The following is a 21,355-nucleotide window of genomic DNA, read 5'->3' as shown; positions in this document are numbered from 1 at the left end:
TAAAAATCAGTTGAAACAAAATCAAAACATAAAAAACAAGAGAGTAACAAACAAACAAAACAGACAAACAGCTCTAAAACAGCCAGGAAGCGTGATGCGGTTTTTAGCTCGATGTCAATAGAACTATAGCGGAATTTGTAAGGGCCTTTCTATGTTTTCTAAACACAATGTGAAAGTGCAACTACTATTCAGAGCTTGCCCACTGACTTAACGAACTAAAACGCATTGTATGCCTTCGATATTACTGTGTGTCTGATCCGAACAGAGATCGGAGAACACAGCACTGCGAAAGGCTAACAAACGTAAACTATACCTTACCAAGAACAAGAAATAGCAACAGCAACAGCAACAGCAACAACAGAAATATAAACAACATCAGAAGCAGAAAAACATAAGCCGAGTCGAAAGACGAAATGTCAACCTAGTGGTAGGTCTAAAACAGAAACAAAAACTAAAAAAAAACAGTCTAATGTAATTGAGTGACAGCTTGAGAATGTTGAATTGTATAGAATTTTTGCATACCCACCTGCGTTAAGGCGTGGAGGGGCGCGTGGCACCTGTCCACACAGATCCCCCCCTCCCCTTGGGCATGCGAAAACGCTCAGGTACGTGTTTTATTTTTCGGAGAGAAAAAAGATTGATTACCCATACACATTACTTATTCTTTGTTTTACTACAACATAATAGTTAATATCTGTGTAAAAAAAAGGGAGTAGGAGGAAAACTAAAACCAACTTTAATTTGATATATTAATTTATGAATTGTTTAAAGTGGTTTATAAACAGACAAAGGAATAGAAAGAGAGAGATAGGGAGAGTTTCTAGCGTGCTAATGAAATTGCTCACATTTGTGTATAAAATATTATTTGTTTTAATGCGAATCAAAATTTGCTGAATGTAAGTGCATATACGAAACATACATACATTTGTGTATGAATTAGAGCCTATATTGTTTGCGTTTAGTTTAGTGCATAAAAGGATTAAGATTAATGATTATCTAAGCCTTAGGCAAATTCGAAATTTCTGCTTATAAACCAATCAATCAACATCTTTTGTAATCATTATAATAGTTATTATTATTGTAATATTGTTAGCCTCGATTTATGGTTTGTATATATTAGACAACATTTATTAATGGTACGAGTAGGAGAAGCAGAGTATTCTTAACCACCCCTGCCCTTTTTTAAACAAATTATTACCCTGTGTTCTATATATTGATTTCTTAAATGGGCAAAACATCATTTGAACTATAGTGCAATTGTTTCAAACAAAAACCAAGCAACACCAACAACCAATACTATATTAAACATTAAAGATTAATATAATTAAAGAGCTTTCTTTGCCAAAACATGCCAAGAATGTGAATGTATATGGATCGTATGGATCCGAGAATCAAAAATCATTTTAAGTGCACATATTTACCTTTTTTTGTTTTTAAGACTATCTATCTATGACTAAGTTTTCCGATTTCTATGCGCACGACTTCCATATGAAGAGTAAAACAAAAACAGACATCACATAAACTCAAAAGTTCTCTTCTAATATTTTCTTTCAACTTGAGCGACACAACACATAACATCGTAAACCTGGTACAAATCAATCAAGTGAAATAAATTAAAGCAAAGATCATGAAACAATAGCCCAGCCGAGACAACAACCAGCAAATACAACCACCACACACACAATAGCCCAGCCAAGACAACATCCAAGATCAATAGACCCCAAAAAAATAATTGAACTAAAAATTGCAAGCAAAAAAACAATTACAACCAGATATAATTAAATGCTACATAAAAACAAAGAGGAAGCAGCCATGCAGCCTAAAGTCGATTGTACTTTTCTTTTTTCTACACACATAGACAGAACAGCAACAGCAGAACAATTTTATTAAACAATAGTACTACTCTTACAACAAAACTTAAAATAGCCACAGATAAATAGAAATAGCCACAGCAATTAACTTAAAGCAGAGACACAGCCACAGCTACAGGAGATGCATATGCAACACACATACAAACAAACAAAACGTTTTTTCATAGCCACATAACCAGTAACCAACAATAGCCACATAATTAGAGAAACAAACCCGAGGGATTACATAGATCGAGCCAATCATCCCTACAATAGAAAAAAGAAAAAAAATTACAAAATAGAGAGATTGCATATAATATATGTAATTCGGATTCCAGCAATAGACAGCAAAAGACAGCCTCAGAAAAAAGAAAGCAGCACAATATCGAACTGCAACAAAGGCCAGCAGACTACAAATTTCATATAAATAACAAATACATCATTAAAACAAAAAAACAATTTTTATTTCAATTATTAACTCTTAAATCTCCACAACAATTACAGTTACAACCATACAACCACAACAACAATAGCCCTAGACAAATACTAACCATAATTAATCAGCAGAAAACCAACAATTTCAAATGTTAGTGATAAGTAAATTGGCATACAAACAAACAAACAAACTAAACTTAAATCTTAGCCAGGCAAAAAGTTTTGAGCAACATTTTTCATTATTTTGAACACAAAGAAAACTGAAATAAGTACAACTTTATAATTACAAATGTTTGGGTAAACAACAGAGAAAAACAACTAATCTTTGTGCAAAATTAAGTTAAAAAAAACACACACACTTTTTTTTAAAGGAAAACCACAGCCAATAAGCATATGAAAAATATAAGATTTCACTTATAATTAGCAATAGCCCATAAGTGCAGAAAGAAAAACAAAACAAAAACAGTGTATTTAGCATTAAAAACAAAGACAGCAAAGAATATAAAATAGAAGTAACAAAAACTTAAGCAAACTTTAGTTCTGCATTGAAGAAACAAACAATCCAAAATATGTTTAATTTGATAAGTAATTTATACAATTTAACTAATGAAATTTCGCATAATTTGATCTACATACATAAATTATAAATGTAAAATTTTAATTAATATATTTAAAGAGAAATTGTTATAAAAAGAAAAACACATTACACTTTAAGTTTATAATTTTCGTTATTTTCTATTATTTACTTATTATGTTTTAAACGCAAAAAAAATGATCGATTTATATATACAATATATATTTACGCATTAAACGTTTATTAATAAAACAAAAACACAATAAAAAACAACAATATTTTAGTTAAAAGTTTTACGTTTTTTAATTGAACTTTCTTACCACCACAGGAGGCTTTAATTTCATATTTAAACGATGAGAAACCAAAAAAAAACAATTACAGAATATATAAGTGAAATATGCTATAGAAAATTAAGCACAGTCTAACATCTGCAACCAGATATCTATTACCATTATATGCAATAGTTTTAAACGAATAAAACAGAATAAAAAACAACTAAATAAGCAATAGCCCAAAGTAAATATTGGCCATGATTAGCCTGTCATTGGCCCAACAAGGCCAATATTTTCTCCATTTTCACTTGCAAAAGATCAGCAAACAACCAATTGGCACTAAACAACAATCAGAACAACCAACAGAACAAGCAGAACAACAACCAATGGCAATTGAAACATAATTTCTTTCAGTTGATTGATTATATATAATTTCCTATATTCAGTTCTTTAGTTGACTCTCAAGACTTTCGAAAACTGTTTTGGCGTACACCTAAAATCAATAAATAAAAGAAGTAACTATCACGGACGAGCCAAAGGAATCGTATTTCTAAACTCAAAACAGCTTCAGGGACCAACTAAAAAAAGAAAGGATAAATGATTTAAAACAAGAAATGAAAAATATAACAACAAGTAATAAAGAACAACTGGTAAATTAACTAAAATGTAAAGACATGGCATAAAATATTTAACGTATTTACGTAAAATTAACATTTCCAGGCATATCTAAAAGAAAACTAAGAAAAATTCAAATAAAAACGCATTCAAAATTATGAAAAAAATGCATATGCATGTACATATATACAAGAACCCCAAAAACCTTTGGTAAGCCATATACATCTTAAATATATTTAAGCGTGTCAAACAAAAATTAACCAAAATCAGATAGGTACTTCAGGCAAAATCATTTCGGAAGGTAAAAATTCCACATACATTTAAGGCAAAAGTGTATACGATGTGCAAAAGAAATTTAAACTAAAAGTGGATTAGGTGTATAAGATATACATACCTAGATATTTGGCTAAAAACATAAACCCTATGAAAACCTAAGAAAGGAGATCTAATATGGAGGAGAAATTATCCGTTCGCTTTGGTGTAACGTTTTGTGTAAATAACGTATGATTTTCTGAAGGAAGGAAACTAAAAGAAAGACAAGAAACCATTAATCCATTAAAACAAAAATGAAAGTAAATTCAAATTAGAGAAAATTTTTGTCAACAATTAAAATGACCTAGTAAATGCTAAATTCAAATTTATATAGTACATATGTATATATGTATGTACGAGTATACATGTGTATGAAGTGTATTGCATAAGTTCGATGTGAGTATATAAAGATGATTATTAATATTATACTTACCCTATAATTTCCAAGTTATTTTGTTGGTAACAAAAGAGGAAAAACCAATGCAAAATTTAAACCCAAAACTAATGATATTCAAAGCCAATGACGAGAAACAACAACAATAAATGTGCTGATGTGCTGAAAGCCGCAAAGAGAACGACAACCAGATGGAAACAATTTGATTCCTTTCAAATGTTTAGCTAACACAATACCAACAATAATCGATGGAAAATTCATTGTAAAAAAGTATAAAAGCAACACGTAATGGGGTGGCAGATGAACAATTGCTAAAACGAACAGTTACGATCTGTGTAAATGTGAACATAATGAGCAAAAAACGATATAGCAGGTATACAATAATGGCCGAATGAAACCAAAACTAAAGTAATGAACAACTTACCGCAAGGCGACAAAGCAAATACAAAACGCAAATGACACAAAAGAAAAACTATTAACTTGTAACGATGTGAACTTGGAGCATACTTTCAGTATTTTTATGAATACTGTCAATAAAAATTAATAAAACATAAGCTGAGACTTTAATTCTTTAATTGGGGGGGTGCCATGGGCAATACTTATACTATGTATTTACAATCCCGACTTACAACCTTCAAAAATCTCCACAACCTAAATATTGCCCTATTTCCAAACGAAAAGTTGGCTGTTCCTTTGAACAATGAACACTTCAATTAAATGAAGTGGAAACTCATCACATAAATTCTACTTTCGACAACACCAGATGGAATTCAAAATATAAAATAATTCTAGTAACCAAAATTGTATAAAATTTCGAAATTTCGGATCCTAGAGACAGCTTGAAACAAAGCTTTTCCATGATCAAGAGATTGAAGTGCGACCTCAGTCCGGAGCTGACCACATGTCTCAGGTTGGCGGACAAAGATCGATCCGATTGTTGCCGGATCCAAGACCCCATTCCGTATGATGGCGAGTGCTTCATGAAGGACATTGGCAATGAGCTGTCCAATCTCTATCGTCGCCATGAGCGCATGTTCGTTAAACGACGGCGGATCATGGAGATGGCCCTGCCCATTCGCCGACGTTGTCGCTACGTGCCCAAGTGCCCCTGTAAGTTTAGCAAGAAAATCGAGATGGTTCGCACCGACCAGCCCAGCTACACGCGCACGGAGCAGCTGGCACTGCCCACAGTGCGGCGGCTACTCAATCGCAGGCAGCTCGCCATCAGCACGGGCGATACCATCGGCGAATCCATCCTGAATCGGCTGCTCCGCTATAGCTATCTCTCGCTCTACAGTCGTTTGACCAACATACAGCCACTGAAGAAACCGTAAGCATCCCATAGTCCCTAGACCGCCTGATACTTAACCCGCCACTTTCAGTGTTAAAAAGAAGAAAAAGTCGAAAAGGCAAAAGGCTCGGCAGAACAAGTTCTTCGCAAAGATGGCCGTCCCGAAGGTGGTGCCGAAACCACCGAAGCTGGTAAGTCTCATCCATTTGAAAGGTAATAGCTACAGTCTAAACTGGTTTCCCCTTTTTCGACCTTTTCGCACCACCCAGGAACGACAATCGAAGGAGATCAGTCCGGGTCGGCTCAAGAAACTGTCGCGTCCCAAGCGCTACGTGGAGGAGGTCAAGCCCCAGTGGGAGCTAACGGAAACAATGCGCAAATACAAGCCAACCAAACGTATCAAGATTATGGCCAAGCACCACGAGCGCGAGAATGTACACATCAACGAGAGTCCGGAGAAAGTGTCGCCCAATGCACTGACTTACAAACGTGGGTTTGCCATAATCCTCTACTTTTTGTCACTTTTTGTCACTTTCTGATGTTTTATGTGTTTCCAGCGAGTGCCCGCATCAAGGAGATGTCCCAGCCTCTAACAATGCACGAAGCGAATACGGTGCCGGCGGACATCAAGGAAAATCCCTTTGCCATCGCCCCGAATGCCCTCAAGTACAAGGCCACGTCCCGCATGAAGGAGCTGGCCGAACCGAAGGAGTTCGAGAACACCCACATACGCGAGAATCCGTTTGCCATCTCGCCGGCGGCGCTCAAGGCCAAGGCCACGCCACGCCTCATCGAACTGGCCAAGCCCAAGGGCGGCTAACGATTATCCCCAAAAGTATTTCCTTTTTCTGGCCTTTTATCTTCGTTTCGATTCGTTTGGTCAACTCTCATTTAGGATTAAAAGTTTATTTATCCCCAATTACTCAATCAGGACAATGACAGCTCACAGGGAACTGGAAAGGATCGGGATCCTGGTGATCCTGTCACCATTTCCAGTGCACTGTGCACTGCCATTAGACCGGTAGACTTTCTTTTTCTTTTCCGCTGCGGCTGCGCAGCTGCCTCGGCTGGGCCAGTTTCTCCAGACGCGGCGTCAGCTTGGCCCTCATTGCCCTACGTCGTACTGTGTAGGGCTTTCGCCTGATCGTGCCGTCCTCCCGCAGCTTTGGCGTGGCCAGGTTCTTCAGGCGCGGAGTTGGCTGGCCGAGCAGTCTTTTTCGAATCGGTCGGGATGGGGTCTCCAGGGATACATCGACTATCGGTGTTTTCTTTTTTGGCACTGCCAGCAGGTTAATGCGCTCAGTGGCTATAAAGGAATATTATATCTTGGCTCTTAGTTGAAAGATGTTAAGGCTTTTGCTTACCTTTGTATGTCAGTGCCCGCTGAGGCACACCGAAGGGATTGTAGACCTTCCGGACGAATGGTGTCGTGCTGCAGGCCAATTTCAGTAATCGTTCGCTGGGCTGAAAGGTCCGCATCGACCCGGTAAGATGCCAGGGCTGCTTGGCATTCAAAATCTTGGGCGGCTGCTTGCTTGGTCTTGAGGGGTGTGAGAAGGATTTGGAATATAAATTCGCAGTGGATTCCATTGGTGAGACTTTTCTGTTAATGCTACAGCGAGCGCAAATGGATACGCCTAGCCGGGCCTCTTCCCGTGGGGGTGCATAGCTGAAAAGGTCCCTCAAGTGATCGTTTATAGCGTCCGAAACTATATCCTGATAATTACTTACGACTTCTTGTACGGAGCACTGAACGCCTCCGAGTGCTGCGATGTGTGATATTTGTAGAGTTCGTCCAAAAACTGTGTACAGTACTTGTACAAATTCTCGCCTTGCTTGTGCCATGGCGCCCGTGCTGGAAGTCTTTTTTGCTGAGTCGTCAACTTGTGGCCGGAGGGAGCCTGGATGTGGCCACCACTGATTCCACGTTGGTGCGACATAACACAGAACAACCAAAAACAGAATCTCTCGAGTTTTGTTTTTTTTTTTTTGTTTGTTTCTTTGTTTTACTTAAAATTTAGACAGCTCTCAAACTGACACAATGGCGTTTAAATAATAATTAATGTAGATTTGAATTTATTGTTATATCTCTCGTGCTCTATGTCGGAGCCTCGATTAGGGCGGGGGGCGGACCCACCCTAAGCGCTTGCTATCACTTAAATTGCTTTAGCGATATCATCTGTGGTTATTCTTGTAACAATTTGCAGGGGGGAAAAATAATACATATTACAGCATAATCGGGGAACAATCGGCCAATCGGTAAAACTAAGGGATAAGCAGGACGGGGCGGAGCCGGTATTGGACTAAACTTAAATATTCGCCAGAAATAATACTCATTGAAAACATGCCTGGAGTGGGGGGAGGGACAAATAAGGCAACAGCATACTGAGGGAGGGATAAACTAAAAACGAATGCAAATCTTATGTTCATGTTAACAAATCAAATTTCGCTGCGGCAACAACACACAAGGAGAAACTGTCTATTGTCTATATAATAAGTGCGTGCCTTGGGGGCCAATGTTGTTGCCTGTTGCTGAGGATTTGGAGTCCTGTGCGGATCGATCTTTGCCTGGATCCAATCTCTAGTGCAGATTGGCAATGACGGCGCGGGTAAAGTCCATTGTGGTGGACTGTCCACCCAGGTCCTTGGTGCGCACCTTTCCGTCGTTTAGCACCTTGTTGATGGCATTGAAGATGACCTCGCTGTAGGTGGGCAAGTTGATGTGGCGCAGCAGCTTCACGCCGCACAGCATCATGGCCGTAGGATTGGCCACATTCTTACCCACGGCGCCGGCAAAGGTGTGACGTGCACCCTAAGAGACACACAATCAAATCATTATTCCGAAATAAAATCATCAAGGGAGACTTACAGGCTCGAACACAACCGTCTCCGATGAGTAGGAGGCACCAGCAACCACACCAGCACCGCCCACCAAACCAGAGGCCAGGTTATCCACAATGGCACCATACAGGTTGGGGGTTACCATCACATCAAACTGATTCGGGTTGGACACCATCTGCATGGTCGTATTGTCCACGATCATCTTCTCAAACTGGATGCGGGGATACAGCTTCGATACGTCCTCGCAACACCTCAGGAAGAGGCCATCGCCCAGCTTCATGATGTTGGCCTTGTGCACGGCGGTGACCTTCTTGCGCTGGTTCTTGGTGGCATAGTCAAATGCAAACTTGGCGATGCGCATCGACTTCTTGGCAGTGACGATCTTCAGGCACTCCACAATGCCGGGCACCGATTCGTGCTCCAGTGCAGAGTACTCGCCCTCGGTTTGCTCACGGATGATTACCGTGTCGATGTTGGTGTGTCGCGTCTTGATGCCGGGCAAGCTACGCACGTGCACCACATTGGCGTACAGGTCCAGATCGTTGCGCAGCTTCATGTTCAGGGTTTGCAGGTCGCCCACATTGCTGTAATCGGGAGTGGCCAAAATACCCTGCGATAAAGAAGAGAGTAATGCCATAATCATCTCGAGATTTCCTCGAATTAACAGGAACGGGACCCACCTTAATGCAGACTTTGTTCTTCTGAATGGAGGCCACCACATCCTCCAGCTTGGCACTCAGTACGGGGTTGATCTCCGACAGAAAGTACGACTCGAAATCCACGGGCACATTAGCTGCCTGAGAGCAAAAAGGAAACTTGGATAGCACACATTTTGAGAAAGGACAAGGAGAAAGCTTTACCTTGAAGACCTCCTGCAGGGCGTAGACGATCTCGGGACCCACACCGTCGCCGGGAATCAGTGTACAGGTGGTCCTATTGGCTCCATAGGTAGCATCCTTTAATTTGCTGCCTGTGCGAACATCATTGAGGGTCGATGAGGTGTGCACACCACGTGCAGCCGCTGCCTAAGGATTCAAAAAAAATCAATTAGCCAAACTTCTTGATAATATTTTAACCTCAAATACGGGCATCTTGATATTCGCACTCAGTGCCAGCGGCAGCAGCAGCCACCGCAGCATAAGTAGAATCGGCGGGTGGTGCTGCTGGCCAAGTGTTTATGTAAGAGCTAGCTCGAAGCGGGGAGGTTTACCTGCAAGGCGGTGCGTCCTAGGGTTCTGGCCAGCATTGACATGTTGCTCGATAGCTTTCGCGTTACGACAGTTGTGTGGGCAAATTTCAACAAAAGGCTAACGCACTCGAAATTTTGGAAGAATTTTTATTGTAACCGAAAATTTCAATAAAACCAATCGACCAGCTGATGGTGCGACCGTGGATTTATCGTTCAAATATACCGCCTGACCCTCAGAAAAATACCAAAAACTAACATCTCAATTTCAAAATATACCGAGAAAAAAACGAACTTAGCCCCATACACCCTCTCTTTTTAAATAAGTGGAACACCTTGATATTTCCTAACTCGTTCCTTAGTTAATAACTCGTTCCCACGATACCTTAGACATTAACTGCACTTTAATTCATTCAGTTGTATTACATACTTATCTGTATTTAAAACCGCCCTGGGCGTCAAGGGGCTAACGTTTGTATTTGTTGATCGGAAATCACATTCGCTGTTATTGATATTCGGTTTAATATTACCAGTTATCGAGCATTTTCATCACTGAATATATAATTTTGTCAGATAGATGAATCAATTTTCTACAAGAAAGGCTATTATTAATTACTCCGTTTAATAGGATTCTTAAGGTTAGAGAAATAAACCGTATCCGTATCCGCTTGAACAAATACCAAAAACAAGACCACCCGATAGCTGCGCGCATGCGAAACATTTGGTAGTCGGTTGAGTGGCTTAAGCGGGATATTTGAAAGAGGGGAAATTATAGTTGTGTGGCGCTCATCTTTAGAGAATAAAGTTATATATCCTATATGGAATAAAACAATTGTATTTGTCTCGGTTAAGGGTTGCTTGATTGAATTATCCTTCAAGAGAATGGCCCCCAAATTGAGGATCCTACTGCTCATGTCCTTTCTCTAAATATAATTGGTATAATTGAAGCTAAAACAATCGTTTACAAATATATATAAGTGATCTTTTGTTTAAAGTGTGTTCTCTTGTAGGAATTTTACATATTGCTGGCATCTTCTTTATCTATTATATTTTTTTTAGCTCCTGAACTAAAAACAAGTCAATCGGTTTTGGTTGGAGGGTGGGGAACATAATCTACAAATACAGAAGACCGCTGGCGGCGGCATGGGACATCAGTGTGTTGGCCGCCTGCTGCATCTCCAGCATGAGGCGGACCTCCTTCATCCATTCGCCAGCGACCTTGCGTGGCGCACCCTGGAGCAGGTTCAAGTACTTCAAGGCCAGCAGGAAGTTGCTGCGATCCACGTAGTACCTGAAACACCACAAATTCAATAAATTTTATTTAAGAATGGTCCAACGACGGCCTCACCTGGCCCTGTTCAGTATGTCATAGGTGTCCAATTTGCTGTAATCGAAGGGTTTGTTGTCGAGTTCGTCCGTGGATATGGGATTATCAGCTCGCATTATAAAGATCGACTGCAGATAAGACATAACATAGATGGGCAGACTGGCCCCCTCCTCGGGCACCAAGGCTAGCCTCCTGGCCACACGTTCCACGTTGAGGAAACGCTCGCGCAGCGCGTCCTCGGGATAGACACCGCGCTCTTGGGCCTCCATTGGCATGCTCTCCAACACAGCCGCCACCAGATCGTCTCCCTCTGCAAAGGTTTGACGATAAGAATAAACGGATTCAGTTCAGTTGATTGAAACTTACTTGACACCTTGGCAATGGCATTGATTTCGTTCTTCAGTGGACGCAGCTTGTCTTTGTAGCTGACGCCTGGGGTGGCATTGCGGACAGAAGCCCACAGTGCCTGGCACGCAGCCCACAAGGCCTGCGACTGGTTGGCCGTACGCTCGGCATCGGCGCGATCTGCGAAATAGAAAACAGAAGTGGATGTTAGCAGAGTACTTAAAGCTTTCTCACTTAAAGCTGTCTAACTGCGGGTCAGGTATACCTTGAAACTCGTCCTCTATCTCTACACAAGCGCAGCATGATTCAAAGGATTAAACAAGGTTACATTTCTAGCCGGGAAACAGGGAGCTAGCCAAACCCAAGCCCAAGCCCAGGACACCCCACAACGCTCGAAAAACTCACCCGCGAGAGCAGCATCCATGCCGCGCAGCTTGCCCAGCATTGTGGCCAGCTGCAGCTTGTAGTTGGCCTTCTCAGTGGCCAGCTTGTCATCCAGCTCACGCTTGAAGCTGCGCGTCAGATCCGACTCGCGCTGGGCCACAATGTCCTTGATGTGATCGGCATGGGCCTCGGCTTGCTTCTTGAGCTGCAGACGCAGCTGCTTATCGGACTCGGCATGGATGTGGAAGATCTTCTTCTGGTTCTCCACAGCCAGCTTGCGTCGCTCCGCCTCCAGATGGTAGTCCAGCTGGGCGCGCAGAGCCTCCGAATCGTTGTCGCCACGCACCGAGTCGATGGCCCGCTTGAGACGCAGCTCGCCGTCGGTTTGCAGGCGCTGCAGCTCCTTCTGGTAGGCCAGGACATGGGTGTAGGCGTGAAGAATGAAGAGATCAAAATCCTCCTTGGAGAGATTGAGCTTCTTATCGGAGAGCCGAAGGCCGGGGAAGATTGCCTCGATTTCATCGATGAAATAGTTGCGAGCCTGTTCCACGTTGCGCCAGTACTTGTCCGACACACTGGCCGTATCCTTGTGCCTATACAACTCATCCTTGACGTTGGCAATATGATCCACCAGCTTCTTGATCTTGTTGCGCACAGTCTCCACCTGCTTGTGGTTCTCTGCCGTGGCCACTCCGCTCAGGGCAATCTCACAGGCCACTGTCCAAAAAAAAGAGAGCTCTGTCATTCATTTGATACAAACTTTGTTGATCATTTAACTCATACCGATCTTCTCCTGAGCCTCGCGCGCTGCTTTCTCTGCTGTGGCAACGGCTGTGTCCCGGGCACTGGCACGGTTCCTCAGAGTTGTCCAGAGCGTATTCTCGCCGGTCTCCACAGCCCTGTCGACCACACGACGCACATCCTCATTGAAGCTGCAAAAGGAAATTAGTCAGTCTCAAAATGGAACATTCCCAGTCATTAGTTTTAATCACCCCTTGAGCACGGCAATGGCAGCATTGTATTCCTTGACTGCCAGCTTGGCCGACAGCTCAATGGCCTTCTCCAGCTCGACGACCTCATTGGGCAGGGGTTGGGTGGCTGCCTTTGGTGCTGGCGCTGGCGGCGCTGGAGCTGCTGCGGTCTTGGCAGTTTTCGCTTCAGTTTTGGCTGCTGGCGCAGGGGCATGTTTCTTGACCTCGGGAGCTTCGCTCTTCAGAGGCTGAACCTTGGGCTCCGGGCTCTTGGGCTTGTCGCTGCCGCTGCTGCTGCTGCTGCTGCTGCCACCGCCGAACAGACCCGTCACCTTGGAGGTCACAGAGTTCACTGAGGAGCTGACCGTGTCGTAGCCCGATTTCACCTTGTCGATTTGTTCGTTGACACTCTGAGTGATTCCCTTGAATGGTGGTTCCTCCTGAAGAGCCACTTTGATCACCGCCTCGGCCCCGGGCACTTTCTTCTCCACCATTTTTCGGAAGTCATCGTCGTACCTGCACGAAGTAACTCTCTGTATTGAGGTGTACACAGGATTGTGGATTCCACAGATACTCACTTGGCGTAGGTGATTACACCGCCGACAGCAGCCAGGGGAGCGACTAGGACTAAAAACTTGCCGAAGCCAGCTTCTCGCATATGTGGCGGCGGTGGTAGACCATGTCCATTTTCTTGTCCGCTTCTGCTGCTGCTTCCCTCCCTTCTGCTGCTGCTGCTGCTGCCGCTGTTGCTGCTGTAATGCCTGCCATTTGTTGTTGTTTGCAGGGAGCGCTAACAGAAACAAAAAGTAGTGGGGCAAGAGGTACGGCACTATAAATTTCGTTACTTTTAGCACACCCACGAGGCGTGACCAGCCACTACCGTCGACCCAGAGCCTTGGCAACCCCAGCTGGAGCCGAGTTCAGCTGGAATTTTTGGCATTTTCGCATATTTCCTGCGTTTGGTAGATGACATAACCAGCGCTTCTTGTATATTTTGCAATTGGCTTGTTGGTGGGCGTGCGGGGAGCAGGTCGGGGCAACGGCACGGTCGGTGCGGGGCAACGTGACGATTGATTTTCGTCGGTGTTATCACATAACTTACCTGCAAGGCGCACTTGCACTGATCTCGAACCGCTAGCCGATACATGATTTTATTATGGAATTTTGTTTAATTTCGCTCTAGCTTGGTGCTGCCCCTGCTCCAGTTTTATGGCCGGCGGCGTGAATTAATTTTTCCTGCCCGATTCTCGCAACGTTCAATACTGGCCTCTGGGCTGGTTGCTCGGAGTGTGCGCGTTGGTTGGTGAATGGCAAGCGGCGACAGTGAAGCACAGGCACTCTGTTTGAAATGTTGCTCTTCTCCCTACAATTTTCAGGGCAGTACTACAATTTTTAATATTTTTTTTAATATTTTAGTATTGTCATAAAATCAAATCAAATATTAGCCGAAAAAGGATCGAATGAGATAAACTATTTACAGTTAAAGGCATCCTTCGTTGTGAATAGCAAACAGCTGATTGGATTGGTGTTACGCGACGATTGACTGGCGGAAGGAAAATTTTCCATTAATTTTGGGAATTGTCCGTTTTTTGTATTAACCAAGGAAAATGCTTCGAACCCTACTCACAGGCGGTAAGTCCAGATGATCACAATTGTTATAAATGCTCTAATTTCCATGTGTGGTTCGATCTATAGCCCTGCGTGGAGTGTGTCGCGTTCCGCCGGTTGCGTCGCTGGTGCATCAGACACAACGTGCCTGCTTTGGCCAGCTAATGACAACAGTTCAGAAGCCCAGCCTCCTGTCCGCCCACACACTAACACCAGCCTCGTTGAAGCTTCTTCAATTGCCCGCTCTGGGAGCTGCAGGATCACCGCCGCACGTACGCAGCGTTACCAAATTTTCGCTCATCAAGGGCAAGCGCAAGACGGTGAAGGCAGTGCTAAAGCGTTTCAAGCGTCTCGACTGGGGCGCCTGGATCCGCACACACTCCGGGCGGCAGAAGAAGCTGTTCAAGAAGTCCAACGCCCTGCGACGCCGATTACGCCAACATGTCTTCACCAATGCTTCCCAGAGCTGGCTGCTGGACAAGATGGTCACAAACTTCTGGCGGCGACCCAAGCACTACGTCGACGATCCGTATGCGCCGTACCACAAACGCGACGAGTACTTTGCCACCAAATCGAAACAGTTCAAAGTTTAAAACTTGATTAAATGCAATTATTTCGTTACACACATAACAATTATAACAATTGACGGGATGTCATTATGGATTTAGGATGCCACAACCTTGTTGGTCATTGTGCCCAGACCAACGATCTCCGATTTGATGACATCGCCCGCCTTGAGGAACTCTGGCGGATTGCGGTGCATGCCCACGCCTTTGGGGGTGCCCGTGACAATGATGTCGCCAGGCAGCAGGGTTATTGTCTCCGTCAATCTATTGATAACATCGTCCAGCTTGAAGATCAGGTTGCCCGTGTTGCCGTTCTGCTTTTCAACGCCATTGATCCATGTCTTCAGGTTCAGATCGTACACATTCTTGACCAGACTCTTGTGCACAACCGCGGGTCCCAGTGGTAGGAAAGTGTCCATCGACTTGCCAATCAAGAACTGGCCTCCATTGCGCTCCTTCTGCCAGTCGCGGGCCGAGATATCCTGGGCGATGCTATAGCCAAAGACATAGTCCATTGCCTGGTCCTTGGGCACATGGCGGGCGACCTTGCCAATGACACACACCAGTTCCACCTCCCAGTCGATTTTCTGTCAAGATTAACATGGAATTTTCCCTCTTGTATTCTTCTGTTATCGGAGGTTATCTGCTGACACTCTACATACTTCACTCGACTTGTGGGCAATAACATTATCAGTGGGCCCCACCAACGTGTTGTTGAACTTGCTGAAGAACATCGGTTCCTTGGGTGCCGGCTTGTTCTGCTCATCGCAATGGTCCTGATAGTTCAGTCCTATGGAAATTTCCACAATACAATCACACCTTAGAACTTATCTATGTATGTATGTAGTTTCTCCATACCTATGCAAATGATCTTGCCGGGATCGGTGAGGGGGGGCAGCAAAGTGACATCATCATTCAGCGCCAGAGTGGGCTGCTTTTGCACCTTCTTGGCCAGCTCTTCAATGTTCGGGTTCTGGGCAATTAACGTCTTTAGATCGTTGGGCACTCCCTCCACTCCTGCCAACTCCACCAACGATTTCTGATCGTCGGCGAGCAGGCCAAGGCGCTTAGCCAGGTCACCCTTGCGCAAATATTGTACGAAACGCATTCTGGCAGCTAACATTTATCACTGTACGTCACCACTTGACTACCCCAGCCGAACAATAATGATCTTTTTTATAAATTTACAAAAAATATTAATGATAAGACCAGTGCAGTGTGACCGCGGATTCGATACAATATACCGATATATCATTAGTATACCAAGGAAAAAACAAACAGCCCATTCAGAGAAGGTATATTTAAAAGGATTAACAATTTATATATATTACTGTTGGGGAATACCATTCTCGTTTATATATTGATACATCGCTTTACCTACAATTTTGTAAGTGTGTGGATGGATCAGAAATAATCGGAAATCATGAAGTACGACGAGTAATACATCATATGCCCCATTCGAATGAAAGGCAATTATTTTGAACTTGTTTTCGATGTTTACTAATTCAATTATTAATAAAGGATTCCAAAAAGAATAATATTATTAACCTTTATAAAATTAATTTGATTATTTACAACCTAAAAGCAGCGGTAAGCACTTACTTTTGAAATTCATTAATTCAGCCCAATCATCGATAATATCGATATTTACGTCAATGTTTCTCCAGCCCTAAATAAAAGCATAAAAGCAAAAATAAATAATAAAAATCCCAATGTTATGGACCTTGGAGCAGGTGGAGGGCATGCTAAATGTCCTCAAACACTCGACAGATCGAACTGTTGTGTACAAGTGCCTGGTTAAGTTGCGCACAGATCTGGTTAAAGACAAGGATGGAATAGTTTTGTTTCGTACAGCTGGTGGCGTTCCCATAATGGTAAGTTTGAGAGTCACCGTAATGTTTGATGGCCACTGGCATCATAGTCGATGGCTTTAAAAATTCAACAACCAAATTTCGAATTTGTTTTTTTGAAGGTTCGTTTGATAACCAAGCTAAATGAAAAGATCATGGAAGTGGTTCTGAGTATATTGGGAAATTGCTGCACTGACGAGCAGGCCTGCATTGAGGTAAGACCATCATAGAGTCTCTTAAATATAACTTCTAATGATCTCCCTCGCAGGCTGTCGAGTGCAAGGTAATCTCTCCCCTGGTTACTATTTTGAAGACAATACCCAATCCTGTGATTCAATGCCGCGCCTGCCGAATGCTGGGCAATCTGGCAAAGAGCAAGAAGGCATCGCAGTTCCTCAATGTGCATTATGCTGCGATTGCTCCGGCCATTTGTCACATCATTGAATCCACAAGTTCTGTTCAGACGAGAATTATGGCATTCCGCGTTTGTCGCTTCCTGCTGGTCAGCAGTCAGTTCCTTAGACATTTTCTTGCTGCAAACGGATTCCTGCAGATGATGCGGATTTTTGTGGGTGTCATGAAGAACACCGAGGCACCCAAGGAGCAACCAACCCAGGACATTGAGGTGTCGGCGCTGATGGGCCTAAAGCGGAACCAGCATCGCGAGAAATACTTCGAGGAGGTGGCCCGCAATCTGGAGGGTGTGCGAAGCGATATCTTCGACCACCAGATGTTAAAGTACTCGACGCGAAACTGCGACTATGTGCTGCCCAAGGAAAACGAGGCCATCGAGCTGGCGCAAGAGATACTTAAATGTCTTGTCTTGCTGTCTGCCCAACCGATCGGCCTGAAGGCATGGGAGGTTAGTCCACATCAGAATCCCTAATTCCGAATGAATAACTGTACAATCCACTCCCGTTTTTAGCCTGTCTCGCGCACTTCTTCGCTGGCATCGATTGTTTACTTTGCCAAGGAGGACAGCGATCAGCGATCTTCAGCACTGAAGATTCTTTCGAACTTCTGCAAGGATCCCTACGCCTTCTACATGCTGAGTACGGCGGATGCCATTGTGGCTGCCTGCGAGATGCTCATGGCTGTTAACATGGCCAAGCCGCTGACAGAGAGCGAGAGCCGACATTGCATTAATATTGTATCGACGCTGTCCACGGATGCCTGTAGTCGCTCGAAAATCCGACGCTGTGGAGCTCTGCGCAAGCTGGTGGCCATGATCCGGGACTCGCACTCCCAGAGCGAGCGCTCGTCACTGTTTCACATCTTTAACAACTTTCAGTATGACAACTTGAGCATGGAGCTGTTGCTGTATGAGGGTCTGGTTCCATTGCTGGTTAGGGAACTGAACGACTATCTGGTCAGCGATGACGAGCATCACAAACGTCGCCGTGAGGAGCGCCTGCAGGGTGGGAAGAAGCGAAAAATATCCGAGCTGGCCACACAGGAAACGACAATCAAGGTGGCTATCCGTAAAAGTAATCCGAAGTACGCGTAATTAATTATTCAATTATTTTCCCTTTGCAGTTTGCGAAAACTCTTGATTCTTCGGACTTTGATTCGCCCAGCAGTTCGCCGCGTTCGTATCGCACCACCAGTCCGTGCAGCTCGCGCAGCATGTCCCCATCCTCGAATCTGTTGGCCAATGATGATGATGATAATTATTCACCGGCTTGCAGCGACGATGAGGATGAAGATGATAATTCCACCACGAACAATGACACGCGAGATCGACGAATAGCCGCCAATCGTGCCCAGGCCTCGAATGTCTTGGATATCTTAAAGCTAATTGATGACGGCAGTGAACCCATTGACGACACTCTGTCCGACAAGGAAGACTTTGAGGAACTCAGTTCAGATGTGCCTCCTTTGTCGCAGATGTCCCAGTTTCGGAATCAGGCAGGCGACACAATAGACATCATTGAGAATCTTCTGTACCGCATTACCTTGATGTTGAATAAGCGAATGGAGCTGGGCAAGCCGGAGACGCTGGATACGCTCATAAGGGCAATCAATTTGTTTGGTGCAAACAACAACTTTGCCAATGCCCTGACAAATATTCTGCTGTAAGTAAAATGTTGAACCTAAATCACGCAGATTACTAGATTTATCTTGCAGGGAGAGCCAGTTCTTTGCCCAGATCATCAAACATGGCGTGGTCCATCAACTTTATCAGCTCACAAAAGTGGAGGAGGTATTGTACAGCTTTGGCATCAGTATTCATCCATACCTAACTCTGTATCTGTATTTTGTAGATGCGCAAAGATGGATTTGCATTTCTGGAAACGCTTACCAATGTGGGCGAATCGAATTATGGCAAAGAGGAGCTGGTACGACTCTTGCGCTGCGACGATCCCAATGCCCAGCAACGTGCTGCGATATCCGTGGCATACATCATCAAGAACCCCCGTCTGCTGTATCAGTTTCTCAATGACGGAAATGCCTTGAACTTGCTCTTTGAGCTGCTGCTACGCAAGAGCGAGGATCTGTATGCGGATGAGGCAGCGGATGCTGTAACATCCATGTCACGGTACACTCTGGGCATCTCGTTGCCCGAAGCCGATCCTGCGGACAGCACAGCTGGCATCTGCACTCAGCAGTTGAATGATTCGACGCCAATGCACGAGAACTGCGATATGCGATTTATTGTCAGCAAAGAAGGCGACGCCCCACATAGTATTGGCTTTAACAAGCAGCTGCTTTGCGAGAGCAGTGAGGTCTTCAACAGGATGCTCAACAGCGACTTCCGCGAGGGCCATCATGGCGAGATTCAGCTGCAGGACTATACGGCCTGCGGTCTGCGATATTTTCTGCATTTAATTGGCTGCCACGAGCAGCACTTGGGCCAGCCAAATTACTCCGCCTTGATTCAGGCATTCGAGATGTCTCGCGTGTACATTATACCCGAGTTGGAGGTCATTTTGCAACAGCGTCTCGTCCAGTTCCTAGATGCCCACAACTGCCTGCGTCTGCTTGAGTGGGCTCTGAAGAACTACCACGCAGACTTAACTGAGACGGCCATCAGCTTCTATCTCTCCTCGGCACTGCCCGCGCAAGAAAAGCTTCTGCTTTTCCGTGCCGCCGAGGACTCGACCTATGCCAGCGAGTGGTTCCAGCTGCTCAATGATGCGGTCTTCGAGCGATGCCGCAGCACCGGCTACTAAACCACCTCCATTCTGTGATTGTGTTTTCCTTTCTATTTGTTTTTATGATGTGTGTGTGTGTTATATGTGTATGTATACTTAGTGCATGTTTGTGTTTGTAACCCATTCCAAGAGAAGACAGGACAGGACCGAAAGGCGGACCCCTGGGTGCATTTTACTCAATTTTATTAGCCACAGCCCTAGCCAAGTATTTTAATGTGCTCCAGTAAATGTTTAGACTACCAACTACCCAATCTTCGCGCCGCTTGTTTCATATGTGGGCATCGCACAGAACCGCAGGGTAAGCCAGTCCACAAGCGGCGTGGGACAGATGCAAAAGAGCCACCGATACACACGATATCGCCAGGGCTCGTGTATGTACAGCGACGCTGGTTGTGTGCTGGTCAGGGCATCCTTGAACTTGGCCAGCAGCAACTCATCCTTCAGCTGATTGGGCGCCTTATAGCCTGACACGATTTTCAGATATCCATTGAAGTGCTCAAAGTAGACATCGTAGTGGGCATGCTGCTCCGCGCTGAAACCTTCCCGCATTCGCTGTGCGTGCTGCTGCTGGCGTGCCGCAATGTTGCTGTCCAGAACGAAGGAGCCGGGTATAAAGTTGACTACCTCCATGCCATACTGCTGCAGCTCGATGCGCAAGGAGTCCGTCCAGAAACGCAGGGCCGCCTTGGAGGCGGCATAGGGAGCGAGGGCCGGCAGCGCCTGCAGCCCACAGTGACTGGTCACGTTGATGATCCTTCCCTGCTGTTGTCTCAGCAGCGGCAGCAACTGGCGCGTCAATCGCATCGTTCCCAGGAGATTGCAATTGATCTGCATCTCAATTTGTTCGGGCACCTGCCACTCGAACTCCCCGAAGCACATCACGCCCGCATTGTTCACGAGTGCCGTCAGCTGGTAGCTCGAATCCTTTGCCAGTATGTCCTGAAGTCTCTCTTGCACCAGCTGGATGGAGCATGGCTGCAACAGATCCAACTCTAAGGTGTGCATCCGCGAACTCAATTGCTGGAGGAGGCGTGCCCCATCCGACTTAAGGTTGTGGCAGCAGGAGACGACCGTCATGGAGAGCACATTGTGGCAGTAGACAGCCAGGCAGTGACTGCGAGCAGAGCGGCTATTAATTCTGATTCTGTATGATCCATTTTTGCTTACCCCAGGCCGGAATCACAGCCGGTGATGAGTATTACATTACGGCCATCAACCGGTAGCTGGCGACGCCCCATGCCCAACATGCGTCGCAGGGCGCGTAAGAGGTGGCTACTGCTCATTGCGCCAGCTCTCGTATGACTGAAACAAAGCCGCTGAAATTCTGAAAATAATGCAAACCAGGCAAACCCGAAAATGAATATATGTATAAAAAAAAT

The 21,355-nt window shown here is 44.6% G+C and overlaps 8 protein-coding genes and 2 long non-coding RNA genes across 12 annotated transcripts; 5 read left to right on the top strand and 5 right to left on the bottom strand.

Moving 5' to 3' along the window:
- The first annotated feature begins 3,130 nt into the window (after positions 1-3,130).
- On the top strand, positions 3,131-4,178 carry LOC117585719. Its single transcript, XR_004573938.1, has 2 exons — positions 3,131-3,956; positions 4,017-4,178. It is a non-coding gene; the product is annotated as an uncharacterized LOC117585719 (long non-coding RNA).
- A 229-nt stretch (positions 4,179-4,407) lies between these two features.
- Positions 4,408-4,902, top strand: LOC117585721. The gene is made up of 2 exons (XR_004573940.1): positions 4,408-4,454; positions 4,507-4,902. It is a non-coding gene; the product is annotated as an uncharacterized LOC117585721 (long non-coding RNA).
- A 327-nt stretch (positions 4,903-5,229) lies between these two features.
- Positions 5,230-6,665, top strand: LOC117585175. The gene is made up of 4 exons (XM_034274516.1): positions 5,230-5,782; positions 5,835-5,934; positions 6,013-6,232; positions 6,301-6,665. Exons 1-4 carry the CDS (start codon positions 5,310-5,312, stop codon positions 6,561-6,563), a joined length of 1,056 nt encoding a protein of 351 aa, XP_034130407.1. The 5' UTR covers positions 5,230-5,309; the 3' UTR covers positions 6,564-6,665.
- Positions 6,629-7,716, bottom strand: LOC117585176. Of its 2 annotated transcripts, none has more exons than XM_034274518.1 (3): positions 7,475-7,716; positions 7,108-7,424; positions 6,629-7,049 (listed from the first exon to the last, which is right to left on the bottom strand). In XM_034274518.1, exons 1-3 carry the CDS (start codon positions 7,681-7,683, stop codon positions 6,757-6,759), a joined length of 819 nt encoding a protein of 272 aa, XP_034130409.1. In that variant the 5' UTR covers positions 7,684-7,716; the 3' UTR covers positions 6,629-6,756. The 2 variants fall into 2 exon arrangements, with proteins under 2 accessions (XP_034130409.1, XP_034130410.1); XM_034274519.1 differs by having other exon boundaries at positions 7,108-7,412.
- An 80-nt stretch (positions 7,717-7,796) lies between these two features.
- LOC117585174 (isocitrate dehydrogenase [NAD] subunit beta, mitochondrial) lies at positions 7,797-9,958 on the bottom strand. The gene is made up of 5 exons (XM_034274515.1): positions 9,795-9,958; positions 9,445-9,609; positions 9,265-9,381; positions 8,613-9,194; positions 7,797-8,555 (listed from the first exon to the last, which is right to left on the bottom strand). The coding sequence occupies exons 1-5, from the start codon at positions 9,834-9,836 to the stop codon at positions 8,325-8,327; spliced, it is 1,137 nt and encodes a 378-aa protein (XP_034130406.1). The 5' UTR covers positions 9,837-9,958; the 3' UTR covers positions 7,797-8,324.
- Positions 9,959-10,685: 727 nt separating this feature from the next.
- On the bottom strand, positions 10,686-13,944 carry LOC117584968 (MICOS complex subunit Mic60). Of its 2 annotated transcripts, XM_034274166.1 has the most exons (9): positions 13,900-13,944; positions 13,376-13,587; positions 12,819-13,313; positions 12,610-12,758; positions 11,848-12,543; positions 11,708-11,728; positions 11,464-11,622; positions 11,119-11,407; positions 10,686-11,061 (listed from the first exon to the last, which is right to left on the bottom strand). In XM_034274166.1, the coding sequence occupies exons 1-9, from the start codon at positions 13,942-13,944 to the stop codon at positions 10,884-10,886; spliced, it is 2,244 nt and encodes a 747-aa protein (XP_034130057.1). In that variant the 3' UTR covers positions 10,686-10,883. The 2 variants fall into 2 exon arrangements, with proteins under 2 accessions (XP_034130057.1, XP_034130058.1); XM_034274167.1 differs by lacking the exon at positions 11,708-11,728 and having other exon boundaries at positions 10,884-11,061.
- A 338-nt stretch (positions 13,945-14,282) lies between these two features.
- LOC117584971 (39S ribosomal protein L35, mitochondrial) lies at positions 14,283-15,038 on the top strand. The gene is made up of 2 exons (XM_034274169.1): positions 14,283-14,429; positions 14,493-15,038. The coding sequence occupies exons 1-2, from the start codon at positions 14,405-14,407 to the stop codon at positions 14,996-14,998; spliced, it is 531 nt and encodes a 176-aa protein (XP_034130060.1). The 5' UTR covers positions 14,283-14,404; the 3' UTR covers positions 14,999-15,038.
- LOC117584970 (fumarylacetoacetate hydrolase domain-containing protein 2) lies at positions 14,994-16,134 on the bottom strand. The gene is made up of 3 exons (XM_034274168.1): positions 15,830-16,134; positions 15,634-15,761; positions 14,994-15,558 (listed from the first exon to the last, which is right to left on the bottom strand). The coding sequence occupies exons 1-3, from the start codon at positions 16,092-16,094 to the stop codon at positions 15,070-15,072; spliced, it is 882 nt and encodes a 293-aa protein (XP_034130059.1). The 5' UTR covers positions 16,095-16,134; the 3' UTR covers positions 14,994-15,069.
- Positions 16,135-16,683: 549 nt separating this feature from the next.
- On the top strand, positions 16,684-20,227 carry LOC117585830. Its single transcript, XM_034275566.1, has 7 exons — positions 16,684-16,845; positions 16,944-17,036; positions 17,090-17,683; positions 17,747-18,292; positions 18,358-18,896; positions 18,949-19,024; positions 19,086-20,227. The coding sequence occupies exons 1-7, from the start codon at positions 16,684-16,686 to the stop codon at positions 19,992-19,994; spliced, it is 2,919 nt and encodes a 972-aa protein (XP_034131457.1). The 3' UTR covers positions 19,995-20,227.
- On the bottom strand, positions 20,143-21,295 carry LOC117585836 (D-beta-hydroxybutyrate dehydrogenase, mitochondrial). The gene is made up of 2 exons (XM_034275577.1): positions 21,144-21,295; positions 20,143-21,090 (listed from the first exon to the last, which is right to left on the bottom strand). The coding sequence occupies exons 1-2, from the start codon at positions 21,257-21,259 to the stop codon at positions 20,220-20,222; spliced, it is 987 nt and encodes a 328-aa protein (XP_034131468.1). The 5' UTR covers positions 21,260-21,295; the 3' UTR covers positions 20,143-20,219.
- Positions 21,296-21,355: the final 60 nt, after the last annotated feature.

This window comes from Drosophila guanche, unplaced genomic scaffold (assembly GCF_900245975.1).
Source record: "Drosophila guanche unplaced genomic scaffold, DGUA_6, whole genome shotgun sequence".
NCBI lineage: Eukaryota > Metazoa > Arthropoda > Insecta > Diptera > Drosophilidae > Drosophila > Drosophila guanche.
The sequence above is the reverse complement of the archived record's forward strand: the minus strand, read 5'-3'. Positions and strand labels throughout refer to the sequence as shown.